Source organism: Chrysochloris asiatica, unplaced genomic scaffold (assembly GCF_000296735.1).
Source record: "Chrysochloris asiatica unplaced genomic scaffold, ChrAsi1.0 scaffold00498, whole genome shotgun sequence".
Lineage (NCBI taxonomy): Eukaryota > Metazoa > Chordata > Mammalia > Afrosoricida > Chrysochloridae > Chrysochloris > Chrysochloris asiatica.
The window spans coordinates 389,056-404,317 of NW_006409016.1; the positions used below are offsets into that span (position 1 = coordinate 389,056).

The following is a 15,262-nucleotide window of genomic DNA, read 5'->3' on the forward strand; positions in this document are numbered from 1 at the left end:
GTCCCCTCCTCCACGCCCCTCCCTCTCCTTTGCCCCGCCCCCTTCTCTCGCTCCCTTCCCCCTTCCATTTTCCACTCAAGTAAAAAGGTCACACAGGTGTTGAGACCTGTGTGACCGCCTCTGTGACCATTTGATGATAGCCTCTCGGAATGTTATAACAGCAGGTCTGCACGGAGACATCAGAGGAACAATGCATACCTGGGGGTTGATGATGGGGTGCCATTGCAAAGCATGGCTTCAACTAAGGATGAAACCCTTTGGTGGAAGGCTATTTAATACTAGATGGACCTTCAGGTTATTCAAGACTGTTAGCTTGCCTTCTCCGTTTCTCTGGAAGTCCATCTATGATCAGAAATGTACAACAGCTGGTGTGAAATTGGGAGTGGGTTTGTAGTCACCTCTAGGCAGTTCTGGAAAGGCAGGTGTCCTTCTCCAGAGGTTCTTGTAGAGATGTCCAGTAGAACTTTCCACTGGTAAGCGCTTGAGGTGTGACTGAGGAAATGGATTTTTATTTTGAATTAATTTAAACTTAAATAGCCACATGGTTCTTGCATCTACTGGGACAGGCCAATTCTAGAATATCCATGAGTGGTCTGGGAGATTTTGTAAATGTTTTAAATTTGTATTAATGCTGGTACACTTGAATATCGATGTTGTTTTATCTCAGAAATGAGTCCACACTTAATTACAAGATTCTATAAACCACCAATAAGATTAAGAACTTATGCTTTTAGGGCTTTAGTGAAAATTAATTGTGCTCTCTTGTAATCACTGCTTTTCTTCTTTCTTGTGTTTTCTCCATCCTAGGCTGCAGATAACTTCTGGACTGTTAGTTCAGTTCTAAGCTGCTGGAAGGGAACAATGGCTGAGTTCTTGGGTTGCACAACCCAGGCCTCTGGGAATCACAGCTCCACACTTAAACAGTCTAATGATGACTGTGAAGTCTTCCGTCAGCGCTTCAGGCACTTCCAATACCAAAAGACGGCCGGGCCTCGTGAAGCTTTCAACAACCTCTGGGAGCTTTGCAGCAACTGGCTGAAGCCCAAGATGCGTTCTAAGGACGAAATCTTGGAGCAGCTCGTGCTTGAGCAATTCCTATGTGTTCTGCCCATGGAGCTACAGACCTGGGGGAAACTCTACCGCTCAGAGAATAGGGAAAGAATTCTGTCCCTGATAGAAGAGTTACAGAAAGAACTAGTGGTAGCGGAGCAGCAGCAGGTGAGAAAAGAATGTGCGATATTTGCAATCAGACAAAAAGAGGTAACAGAGGTAGCTGGGATGTGTTCTCTAGCCCCACGTCTTTTCTTCTTTTTCACATTTTTCTTCGGCCGGACTCATATGTGAGTTAGTTGGTCTCAAGTCTCAGACATATTGCTGAGAATTGTTGCATCTATGTTCCTGAGTGATACTGGACCATGATTTTCTGTTTTTAGTAATGTCTTTGCCTGACTTGGGTATCAGGATTATGCTTGCTTTATAAAATGGGTTTGGGAGTTTTCCATCCTTTTCTTTGCTGTGGAATAATTCGAGTAGAGTTGGTGTCAGCACTTCATTGAATGCTTGGTAGAATTCACCACTATGGGCATTGTCTTTAGGCTAACTCCTATTCAACCATCCCACAAGCTTTAATCTAGGTCCCGTGTCCTCCCAGAAGTCTTCCTTCTCTGACAAAGACAGGTTAGCTGGTCCTCCTGTGCATCATCTTGCAGTTCCTATTGGCAGATCTGAATCCTCCACAGGACTGTGTCAGTCTTGTGTGCTATTGATGTTCAGGGTCTGGCACAAAGCCTGGTTCTTAATAGGAGTTCATATGTTGAACGACCAAACATGAAGATTTGGAAAGGGACACAGTTGCTGAGTGCTGACAGTGAGTTTTGAATTGCTCTGACATCTCTGTTTTGTAACTTGGACTGTTTTTGACTCACTTCCACTTTTTTTTATTCTTTTCTCAGTATATCACAGGCTCTTCAAAACGCCAAACTGCCACAATTGTGCCTTTGTGACTTCAGGAGAAGTTTCTGGCCACACTTGGGCCAGTGCTTTTGGAAGGGCAGTGTCAGGACAGGGGCACAATGTAGGAACACTGCACAGGAAGGGGAAACATAGGAGCAAGCAATCTATGCAGCCCAGTTGCCTTGCCCCATCTGGACATTAGCCTTCCATCACTAGCCCTGTAGCGCCTGGGTCAGTGGTCCTCAAATTTTAACATGCATCTGGAGAGCTTTAGGGACATGCATCCCAGGGGATTTGGAAGCTGATTTTAAGTAGTATTTTCAAAGGTTTAGATTTAATAATATAGATACATCTTTCATATTTTTGTAAGTGATGAAGCCCCTTTTGAGGTTCCTTAGTCCAGACAGATCTCCTAAGGCAGGTTTAAACCACGGGCATTGTGGTTAGGAGCCCAGTGCTTATCCTATAGCACCACACCAGGACTCTAGATAGATATGTTTAAATAGCCCCTTTAAAAAGTAAAAACCATTACTAGTCTATGACTTTACACCAATAAGCCATGGATTTTTAAAACTCAATGTCATGTTTTTTTCTGAATTTCACTTCAGGATAGTAAGGGGATATTAGGAAAAAATTGTTAATGACTGGGTTTGTGTATGAGACTTGGGACTCACTGACTCACATGCTGAGTCCAGCAGAAGAAGATAATGCAAAGGACTTGGGATTGAAGACTAACACAAAGAAAGCCTCTGAGCTGGTCACAGTAGTGGCAAGTACTGACCTAATCCCATTTTCTTTAGAATATGTTGACCTTCGACGATGTGATCGTGAATTTTTCCCCAAGCGAATGGGAGCTATTGGATCCTAGCCAAAAGCAGCTCTACAAGGAGGTGATGCAGGACGTCTATGGATCTGCCATTTCTCTGGGTAAAAATTTGCTCTTCTCTTTGTGTAAAGTCTGATTGATTCTTAACTCAGTTTACAGAGACTGCAACCCTGGAAGACAAGAGTCTCACCCAGTGGTAAGGAAAAGGGGAAAGATGTATGCAGATCACTGGGAGAGCTTTTCCCAAATATAGGAGTCCTGGTATGGCTCTGTGGGTTAATGTACCAGACTGCAAAGCCGTTTAAACTTCATTGTCGGTGGTTCAAGTTCACCAGCTGCTTCTTGGGAACCCTATACAGGGTTGCTATGGGTCGGAATCGACTCAATGGCACTCAACAACAACAACTCTTTCTAAATAGAATTTGTCCTCTATAGTCCTCCATTACCCTGAAAACCTACTCGTCCCCTGTCTTTCCTATCTCAGTGAAGGGCTCCAAACACCTCACTGCCATCCTCTGCACCATTCTTTCTGTCATACCCATAACTAGTCTCAGTAAGTTCCCTTAGTTCTACTCTCAAAACATATCCTGAATCCAACTATGTCTCGTCCTCATCCACTGTTAGCCTCCTAGTCAAAGCCACTGTTATCAGTAACCCAAGTTTACAACAACTCTTCACCGGGGTTCCTGTGCCTCTGGTCTTGACCCCTTCATTTTCCACACAGCAACCAGTGTGATCTTGATATCCACGTGTCCCTCCTGCTACTTCTGTCGTTACACATTGGTAGTTTTGGTCAGGGAGTTAGGAGTCTCAGGTCACATATGGAAGGGGATTACTTCTCCAGGGCGCTTTCTTTAGGCAGGAGTCCAGACAGATGTCCTGTGACCATGGATGAATTCTGTCACTGGGTAAGGGGCTAGGAAATATTGGATCTGGGTCACCTTATGTTGACATATTCTTCCAACCCTAGAGTCACAAACCAGTTTGCCTCCTTATCACCATTTCTGGAGTTCTCCTTTTGATTTTGTTGCATTATATCCTGAGTTTGTAGGACCCACATCATTTCTTCCAGACAGACCAGAAATCACTTGTTCCTTGCTTTCTAAAAATTATTCATCATTTCATTTTCTCCATTCCTGGGGTTTTCTTGCTCTGGAACACAGATGTCTGACCATTCTGTTTGTTCTACAGGGTTAAAGTTTAAAAATGATGGGCCAACATTTCCTTTTGAGCAAGGATCAGGAAACACCAGCGAGGAAATTCCCCAGGAAGCAGCGGGCATAGGAAATCTTTATGAAGCGTTTTCGATGGAGAAACATCATGAAGATGGTTCAGGGAAGTTGAGAAGGAAATGTCGTTTGTGTAACCAAGAGCTACCCAAACATATGAATCTTTATAAGATGGATGGTTCAGGGGATACACCTTTTGAATAGTAGGGATGTGAAGAAAGCTTCACAAGAAGGGAGCTCTGGCATTATTATCCACCAGAGAAGTCACAGTGAAGAGAAACCCTACAAAGGTTGACAATTAAATATGTTTAGACAGCGTTAAGATATTAATAAGCATTTCATGATACTCTAAGGAATTAAAACTATAAATGTGGTCTGGGAAAAGCTTCAGTTGCTACACAAATCTGCATGCATACCAGGGTAAAACTCCTTTCCATATTCTGAATATAGAAATAGATTCAGTCAGAACTCTTACTTTGTTAGACCAGACAGTCCCACACAGGTAAACAACCTTATGCTTCTTGTATATGTACGGAAACTTTCGCAGCCTACTGAAACACCAGAAACTTCACAGTGGAAGAGAAAGTTGTCCCCTTTCCTCAGTCTGAATAAACTCACTAATGGAACTTGACCCTAGGGATAGTTAAAAAAATCAGCAGTGAAATGGGCAATTTAAGAAATGCTAATGCCATGATCCATAAAAAGGGATTCAAGTTGTTTTTGTCATTCAGTGTTTTGGGTTACTTGTTCATTCTCTTTTTCAGTGCCTAGTGTTAAGACTGATACACAGTGAGTTCTTCCCAAACAAAAGAGTGAAATTAGATTTGAAATATGATAGTGAACATTTTTCTGACTGCCTGAATATTATTGGCCACTCAGCGTCCCCAGACTCTATCATCAACATTTTTCAGAAGTGAAGGCCTCAGCAAAAATGAACTTAAGAGAACTAAATTACTAAATTGGTGACACTTTAATATTACTATTATTCTATAGAAATGTCCAATCCCAGGGATCAGAGAGCTTTACTTATCCTTTCTCCGATCTATACTTTCCCATAGAAAGATACATAAGTGTGTGGTTTTTCAGAATGCACCCTAGGAAAAGCGCCTCTAGTACAATTGTCTTTTCCCATAGCACCCACTGTCAATTTCTGAAGTGCATGACATCCAAAAAGTTCATGAATGCCAATCTGAGTAGGTTGTTTGTGAGCTGTTCAGAGGCATAACAACAACAAAAAAACATTCTGAGTCAGTGTTTCTTTACTGGACCACTCCTTATAGCATTTATATGTAGGTGCACAATGCAAAACTGAGGGGATCAAGAGAGGAATATGAGTATGCAGTGTGTTCCCGTAATATCTACTCATAGGATCATTTTTGGTGGACATGTGCAGCACACCTAACATCTCTGAAAACTTCTGTGGAGCACAAGTTTCGGAACCACTCATCTAGTTAAACTTTTTCCCATGACAAATCTCAGGCGCAGAGAGGTTACCTGACAGTAAAGCAAAATCCAAATCCTCCATCCCCTGACTCAAGTACATGGCCTTCCACACTGTAGGGCTCTGTGGATGGCAAGACAAACATTACAGCTACATAGATTAGAATATTGACAGTTAGGAATCCATAGCTAGACATTAGTAGAAGAATAGCTCTAGAACCCTTGTATTTTCTTTCTAAGAGTTGATGTTGAGAATGTTCTCTTTCTATATCCTGGACAGGATTCACTTTTTAAGTTGAAAGCAAGTAATTCTGTTTGACTTCTCCCATATCTAGTGGAGGGTCCCAGTGCATTAACAAGAAGTTTCTCAATCGCCTCCAAATGCTGTTATAGGAAAGAATATGCAGGAGAAATTAATTTCTGTTACTCTAGACCACAACTGGTGTAGTACCAGTATTGTTGTTTACAGAATTGTTCATTGTATGTTTGTTTAATTTCTGAACTGTCACATTTTTTTTTGTCATATGCTGTAGTACAAAAATGAAATGAATACCCCCAAAATTCACAAAATACAAGTCTGTTGTCTTTATTATTATTAGATTTATCGGGCATAATGCTACTCTGACAAATTGTTAGAAACGTTTCTGAACTTCCTCTCAAATTTTGTATTTATCCCATCTGGACTAATAATTCATGGGCCAGCATTAGCCCTTGGCTCACACCTGAGTAGACTCAGGTGGAGTTTCAGACCCTCATTCATTTAAATATCTAGTATTATTTTAAAAAGAAAACGGAAGACAACTGAAAAATTTTCTCACAATATGTAACATGTAAACCAGTAACCTAATATGGTTTGAATCTTCACATGAAACACTAAAGTGTTTTGTTATGTCCAAGGGTCAATTAGGAATGGTAACATTCACGATAGCAGCAATGCCCCTATAGGCTGTTCAAGGCTGCAGTCTTTACAAAGGCAGACTGCCACATCTTTCTCTGGTAGAGTGGCTGGTGGGGTTCAAACATGACCTTTCACTTAGCAGCAGAGCACTTAACTACATTACCACCAGTGGATTTGGACAATAAAACAATGTAAATTAAATACCTGTTGTTATTTTAAAGGGATACCAGAAACAAATCTAAACCTATTGCAGTTGCGTTGATTCCCACTCAAGATGTCTGAAGTCAGGCAATGAACAGAATCCAGCATTTAAGTCTCTTGTCCTTTCAGGGCAATGACAAACGAATTCTGCAGCACAGTTTCAGACATACACAAACATACTCTACATATTACATATATTTATATTACATAAAGTATCTGAGTTCTCTGGTCCTCATTAAGGAATCCTGTGGTTTTTCTGGCCTGACTCTAGATAACTACAAGTCTTTACCTGGCATACATGTGTTTGGGGGGTGGGAGGCAGGGAGCTGCCCTCCCCTGCAGTCACTGAAGTCAGTTGTCATCAAAGGGGCTCAGTTATACCTCGGCCCTCTCATTGGTTATGCTTTTGCTTATGTGCATTCTTAGTACCAAAACACTTTGTGTATGGGGTATGTTAAGTACCGTGGAGTTGGTTCCAACTCATAGTGACCCTGTACAGGGTTTCCAAGGCTGTAAATCATTACGGGAGCAGAGAGCCTCATCTTTCTTCCACGGACCAGCTGGTAGTTTCGAACTGCCGCCCTTGAGGTTAGCAGTCCAATTTGTAACCACTATGCTACTAGTTCTGGTGTGGTGCTGTGGGTTAATGCGCCAGACTGTAAAGCCACTTGAACTGCAAGGTTGGCAGTTCAAGTTCACCAGTCACTCCTTGGAAACTCTATGCAAGGTCGCTATGGGTCGGAACCGACTCCACAGCACTTAACAACAACAACAATGCTACTAGAGCCCCTTGTATGGGTATAGTGGTCTGATTATGAGGGACCTTCAAAAGAGATATTCCTCAGTTGTCTGTGGGATAATAATGCAAGAGTCTATACGCCTTTCATTGAAATCCCAAAATGAGGGAGAAAGAAAGTAGGTCTGAGAAAGGATTGGAACAAATAATAGGTGAAACCTTCCCATATTAGGCAGAAAATAAAACCACAAATTCTATAATTCGTCCAAACTTCAAAGAGGACAAACAAAACAGTCTACAAGTCTGGATGTCACCATGGGACTTAGAATTCTGACATTGCAAGTTCCCCCAAGAACACCCCCACTGAGGGACGTTAGAGCTAACACTGATGGACCCAAACAGCTTGAAAGAGAATCAAACTCACTCTACACTGGGACACAAGGAACTTCATCGTATTCCACACATAGACAAGGCATTCCAAGCCCCTTTGGTCTGGAGGTGGGGCCAGATCGGGGTACTTCCTTTATTACTTGACCCCAGGAAATCCTGCGAGAATCTCAGCCAATCCGTACTTGATCTCCACGTGAGCCCGGCAAGCGCTGGCTATAGAGCGGTGGACCTGGGGTCTTAGGGCATGGCTGGGCCTGGGCATGGGTGCGGGTTGTCCGAGATCCTTCAGGGGTCATATCTGGACCTCAGGAAGTGCCGTCTCATGGCCTTTCCGGGGTGGTGGGCCCAGCAGGGAGTGGCTGAGCCTTCCCGGGATCCCTTCAGGGCGGACAGGCTGGGGCCTCCTGAGGTGGCGGCAGGAGGACACTGGGAAAGCATGCCAGCCTCAGGGGTCCAATTTTAAACCAGATTTGCAGCTTTTCCAGTCCTCACGTCATCCACTTTTCGCACACTGCATTCTTCTTCCATCCTGAGGGTGGGATCCTTTTGGTAGGATGAGGATTTGGGGTAGAATCCACTGGTCCCACGTGACGGGGACTTTCTATGTGGAGGGGAGGGTGAATGGAACTCCGGAATAGTCCAGTCACAGGCTTGGGTCAGACAGAGGAAAATGGTTCAACTGTTAGACCAAAAGGGCCATTGGGGGTGCCCATAGCCCAGGTTGGCACCATTTCCAGATGCCCACAGGTGACAGTGAGGTGCCTGGGTTTAGGGACATCACAGCTTTAGAAGAACAATCAAAATCCCAACTCTGGCATGGCGCTGTAGGATAAGCACTGGACTGGTGACTGGCAAGGTCGGCAGTTCAAATCCACCAGCAGCTCTCAGAAAGCTGTGAGTCGGACTTGATTGGACTGCACTAACAGCAACATGGCAGGCTGTCTGCTAATCGCTTCCAGGCAGGTGCAGCAGGACAGCAAATCACTTGCTTTGGTCCACAAGGCTAGCCAGTAACTCAAACTTCGATTTGTGTCTACTGTTAAAGGTTAGGTTACTGTCATGATAAGGTTGCATGGTTGTTGTTGTGTGCCGTGGAGTTGGTTCCGACTCATAGCGACTCTGTACAGGGTTTCTGAGGCTGTAAATCTTTATGGGAGCAGAAACCCTCATCTTTCTCCCACGGAACAAACTGCTGACCTTGCGGTTCGCAGCCCAATTCATAACCACTATGCTACCAGAACTCCTTAAGGTTGCATTAGGGGCAGTCATTTATTTTTAGAAGCCCTGGTGGCACAGTAATTAAGTGTCCAGCTGTTAAAGGAAGTTCGAGATTCAAATCCACCAGCTGCCCCACTAGAGAAAGGTGAGGCGGTCTTCTCCCATAGAGATTTACAGTCTCCAAAACCCTTTATAGGGCAGCTATGAGTCAGAATTGACTTGATGGCAGTGGGATTTGAGGGTTTGGTAGTGCTGACCTTTCAAGTGCTACTTGAAAAGTCAGCTGTTCGAACCCACCAGTCACTTGATGGGAGGAAGACATGAGAGTCTGCTCCTTTAAATATTTACATCCTTGAAAACCCCATGGGGCAGTTTTACTCTATCCTAAGGGGTCACAATGAATCAGAATCTACTGGAGGGCATCAGATTTGGTTTGTTTGGGTTTGGTTTATGTGTGTATCTGTAGAGCCGTGGTGATACTGGTTAAGCTCTTAGCTGCTAACCAAAAGATGAGCAGTTGAAAGCCACCAGCTGCTCTACCTCCCAAGAAAGATGTGTCAATCTGCTTCAATAAAAGATTACAGCTTTGCTGAGTACACAAGGTTGATAGGGATGGGCAACTGAGACACTGGCTTCCTAAAATGAAGGGGGACGGGGGCTATAAAGGCACGAAGTGACTGGCTTACAAGTTTTCAAGACAGAGTTTAGTTTCAGAGGGTGTGGGGGAAGATAGAATAGCCACTGAGTTGTTTTCAATCTGTCTAGACAGGGCTGGTGAAAGGAGATGGGGATAAGACTCTTGTTCAATAGTGAATAATGGTTATCAAGACTGGCTGCGATTGTTACAACTGTAAAAGTAGAGGTTTTGTACCAAAAAAAAGGGGAAGTGGTTGGTCTTGTAGTCCAGGAGTGGAGGACCCTGGGACCATCAAGGGAGAAGAATGGGAGCAGAGTGTGGGACTGTATTCAGAGAAGTGGCAATGCCAGAGATGGAGACTTCTCTGAAGACTCACGGAGGGAGAGGGGATGTGTGCTGATGGCTTGGGGGACATGTTTGCTTGGTGTGCTCTTTGGTTGTTTGAATGATGGTATATTCCTGAGTGTTTTGGTGTATATCCAAAGAAAACAAAATAAAACAAACAGGGAATAGAAGCAAACACTACTTAATGATGATGCATGGAGGGGATTGTAATCATTGCAATGAAATGAAATATGTTAGGACGAGTATAAAACTGATGTTCTCCCATGTAAACTATCACTCAATTCACAATAAAAAATTAAAAAGGGAAAGAGAAACGGCCAAGAAGGCAATAATAATAGGGGGAAAAAAGATTACAGCTTTGATAGCCCTGCTGTTGTTAGGTGCCATCGAGTTGGTACTGACTCATAGTGACCTTATGTACAGCAGAACGAAACACTGCCCAATCCTGGGCCATCCTCTCTACTGTTACCACGCTTGAGTCCATTGATGCTGCCATTTGGCCAATCCATCTCGTTGGGAGGCTTCCTCTTTTTCTCTGACCTTACCAAACATGATATCCTTCTCCAGCAACTGGTCCCTCCTGACAGTATGTCTGAAGTATGAGAGACGAAGTTTGGCCAACCTGGCCTCCAAGGAGCACTCTGGCTGCACTTCTTCCAACACAGATCTGTTGGTTCTTTTGGCAGCCCATGGCACTTTCAATATTCTCCTCCAATGCCATAACTCAAAAGCATCAATTCTTCTACCGTCTTCCTTGGTCACTGTCCAGCTTTCACATGCATATGAGGTTATTGAAAATACCATGGCTTGGATTAGGTGCACCTTAGTCCTCAAGCTGACATCTTTGCTCGTCCACACTTTAAAAAGGTCTTGTGCAGCAAATTTACCTAACGCAATATATCGTTTGATTTCTTGATAGCCCTAGGAGGCAATATTACTATGTTCCCTGGCATGGCATTAGTCTGAATCCACTTGACTGAAGTGGGCAGCAGATGGGTATTAAATTTGGATGATTAGTTGTGGGGACAGTCTAGAGCACCTTCCCTCCCCCTCCTCCTACCCTATTTTTCACTCTGTGGAGTCAGTTCTAAGTCATAGGGACCCATGTGTAGGGTTTCTTAGGAGCAAAGAGAAGTGCACAGAAAATCATGGCAAATACAGACCTGCTGAGATGGATGTGCCCACCTCTGTGAACTCAGAGATTCCCCTAAGAACATTCTGATGAAAGGCCTTTGAAATGTTACCACAGTGGGTTTGCACAGCTCTATTAGAGGAATGATACATACCTGGAGAAGAGAAGAATTGGGGGTTGATGACTTGGTGCCCTTGTGGAGCATAGCTCCAGTGAAGGATGGAACCTGTTTATTGAAGCCTACTTAATGTAGAAGCAGCTGTGGTAGCATAGTGGTTACCAGTCAGCCAGCTAACCTCAAGGTCAGCAGTTCAAAACTACCTGTTGTTCTGTGGGAGAAAGAGGGGACTTTCTGCTCCTGTAAAGATTTACAGCTTAGGAAACCCTATACAGGATTGCTATGCATTGGAACCGACTCCACGGCACATAAACATCACAACCACTTAATGTGGATGGATTTTCCAGTTACTTATTGCCCATTTCTTTGGAGGCTCATCTACATTCAGAAATACAATATAACTCAAATGCACTTGGGAGTGTGGCGCAAGGTTGGTTTGAACTACAAGATGGGTGGTTCAAATGCACCAGCTCCTCAATGCTCCTCAGAAACCGTATAGATGGGTCAGTATGAGTCAGAACTGACTCGATGGCACTTAACAACAACAACATAAAAGGGTGTGGTGCTGTAGGATCAGCACTGTATTGTGAACCACAAGGTCAGCAATTCAAACCCACAAGCTGTTCCTAGGAAACCCTGTATAGGGTTGCTATCAGTTGGGACCAACTCAACAACACTTAACAACAATAGCAATTTAGGAGGTTCTGGAAGGGTAGTGTTCTTCACCAGAGGTTCTTGGAATTCTAGAGCAGAGATGTACAGTTGAACTTTCCACTGGTGAGTACTTGAGCTGTGGCTAATGAGACTGGGGAACTGGTTTTCTATTTAGAATCAATTTTAAAGTAAATCACCACCTGGGTCTTATACCTACTGGGACAACATCATTCTAGAAGATCCATGAGGGTCCTGTGTAAAACTTTTTAAAATTGTATGAATGTTTGTAGACTTGAATAGGGATGTCTCTTTCACTCAGACATGAATCCACACCTTTTATCAGATTCTTAAAACCACCAAAAAATGAAGAACTTCTGTTTTAGGGCTTTGGTGAAAAGGAAGTTAAGAGAGTAAATAAGTGAGCCTTCTTATAACCACTTCTGTTTCTACTTTCTTGTGTTTTCCTGTCCTCAGCTATCGCTGGCTCCTCAACTCTTAGATAAGTTCTAAGCTGTGGGGAGAGAGCGATGGCTGTGACCCTGGGCTGTGCAATTCAGACCTCCTTGAATCACAGTTCTGTGTTTAAAGAGTACGAGTACGATACTGACCCTGAAGTCTTCTGTCCACACTTCAGGCACTTCCAATACCGATAGGCATCTGGGCCTGGTGAAGTTTGCGACAACATCTGGGAGCTCTGCTGTCGGTGGTTCTAAGGAAGAAATCTTGGAGCAGCTAGTGTTTGAGCAATTCCTAAGTATTCTGCCTATGGAGATAGAGACCCAGAAAATAGAGAAAAGGTTCTGTCACTGATAGAAGAATTACAGAAAGAACTTGAGGTACCAGTGCAGCAAGTGAGAAAAGAAGGTGGGGTCTCTGTCATTAGACAAAAAGAGGCATTTGGTTTTTGTGTTAGTTATTTCTCAGACCCAAGTCCTTTTCACTGTTTTCTTCTGCTGAACTCAGCATGTGAATCAGTTGGCCTCAAGTCTCAAACATAAACCCAGTCTTCAGCAATTATATGGTAATTATCTCCTTAACTACCCTGAAGTAAATGTACAGAAATGGTAACCTCTCTGGATCAATCATGAGAAGTGGAGAACAGATTGAAATTGTCAAAGATTTCCTTTTACTTGGATCCACAATCAACGCTCATGCAAGCAGCATTCATGTAATGAAATGAGGTTTTGCATTAGGCAAAGATGACACTTTGAGTGCTATGGGGCTCCTGATCCAAGCCATGGTCTTTTCAGTCGTCTCATATGAATATAAAAACCGGACAAGGAATGAGGAAGACTGGACAAGAATCAATGCACTTAACTTATGGTGTTAGGGAATAATAGTGAAAGTACCATGAAGTTGCAGAAGAAACACATTTGTTTTGGAACAAGTAAGGCTGCATTGTTCCTTGGAAGCTAGGATGGCAAGACTTCATCTCTCATACTGTGCCCATGCTATCAGAAAGGACCAGTCTCCGGAGAAGGTCATCATATTTGGTAAAGTAGAGGGTCAACGAAAAAGAGGAAGACCCCCAATAAGATGGATTAACACAGTTGCAGCAATAACGAACACAAACATAACATTTGTCAGGACAAAGCAAGATCAGGCAATATTTCGTTCTGTTGTACATTGTGTCTCAATGAGTCAGAATCGACTTGTTGGAACTCACTCAATGGCACACAACAACAGCAACAACAATGCCATATGTCAAATAAAAAGCATCCGTGTAGTGACCTTATCTATTCCATGACCTCTTTTTGTAAAGCCATGAACTAGTAGTGGCTTGTAACTTTTTAAGGGCCTATTTTAAGACAGGAGTCCTGGTGTGGCACTATAGGATGAGAACTCAACCACAAGGTTGGTTTGAAACACAAGGTCGGCGGTCACCAGTGACTCTTCAGAAACCCTGTACAGGGCTGCTATGCGTCGAAACCAACTTGACAACACTTAACAACAACATTGTAAGGCAAATGTATCTATGTCTGTGAAGTCCTGGTATGGCACTGTAGGATAAGTACTGGACTTTTAACATCAATGTTGGTGGTTCAAATCCACCTACCACTCCTTGGAAACCCTATATAGGGTCACTGTGAGTCAGAACTGACTTGACAACACTTAACAACAACAACGTATCTATATATTTAGCTACCTAGTTATATATATACATATATGTTGTTGTTGTTGGTAAGTACCACCGAGTCAGTTCCGACTCATAATGACCCTGCATAGGGTTTCTGAGGCTGTAAGTGATTACAGGAGCAGAACGCCTCATCTTTCTCTCACAGAACCGCTGGTAGTTTTGAACTGCTGACCTTGAGGTTGACAGCCCGACTCGTAACCACTACACTACCAGAGCTCCTTATGTGTGTATATATAGACCCTTAAAACGCCTTCAGGTACTGTCAAGTCTATAGTGAATACACTGAAAGACACTTTGTTGGTGGTAATAGTTGCTGTTAAGTCAATTCCGACTTAATGATGCACCATTAGCATATAATAACCTAATTTCCTATAATAGTTGCTTTATATTGCATAATCTTCAGGGGATGGGTACTCGGTGGTTCTAAGTGGGCATTAGGACCACAGCAATGTGTGTGTTGGAAGAATTCACAGGAGCTGTGACCCTCAGGTCAGGTATCCCGTCCAAACAGGAAGGGGTCATCTAAAATATTCTGTTCTCCTAGGATGGAAGAAGTTTAGGGTTTCCCACCTTTCTCTCTTCCTGGGTTTTGATTATTAAGTAAAACTTTTGCTTCCGATGATCTGGACTTAGACTGCCCAATACAGCAGCCACTAGCCAAATGTGGCTACTGAGCACTTGAATTGTGTCCGAGTCCACACTGACATATGTATACGTGTGAAATGTACAACAGAGCCAAAAGGCTCAGTACAGAAAAGTATGCAAGATACCTCAGTAATAACTTATATTGATTATACATTGAACTCATGACATTCTTCGTATTCTGGGTTAAGTAAACCAGACTCTTGACATTAATTAACTTCTGCTGTTTCTTTCTATTGTTTTTGCATGGACACTAGACAATGTAAAGGTACCTGTGTGGCTTACTTTATGTTTTCACTAGGCAGTGCTGGTCTGGACGTTAGAGTGATGGGTTCCGTCATTTTCCCCAGGTCAATAGGCAGGAAATGCTCTTGGAGGAACTGGCACTTGTGACGACTCCACATATATCCCCAAACCTCCATCAGAAGTCGCTTGAGACCCACGTTCCGGGACTTCCTAGGAGGCCACAGTGGCAGAGGTGTGGCTCCCACAGGCAGGGACACATAACCTGAACTGTAGTGATGTTAGGGAATGTCCACCCTTTACTGAGCCAGGTAAGACCTAGATCCATTGTTTAGTTTTGTTTGTTTCTATTCTGAGAGCATGTGCTGTTCCAGATTGGGTTTGGGTAGAAATAGTGATTACCCAATGGAAATGGACCACAAGCTTGAAAAAGAGGAAGAGCAACAAATATCTCTGGGATTAG

General features: G+C 43.3%; 1 protein-coding gene and 1 pseudogene across 1 annotated transcript; both read left to right on the forward strand.

The window, feature by feature from the left end:
* The first annotated feature begins 861 nt into the window (after positions 1-861).
* Positions 862-1,344, forward strand: LOC102819501 (zinc finger protein 449-like). The gene has a single exon (XM_006877446.1). The coding sequence runs from the start codon at positions 862-864 to the stop codon at positions 1,342-1,344; it is 483 nt and encodes a 160-aa protein (XP_006877508.1).
* Positions 1,345-2,756: 1,412 nt separating this feature from the next.
* Positions 2,757-15,262, forward strand: part of LOC102819877 — a 19,141-nt pseudogene continuing 6,635 nt past the window's right edge.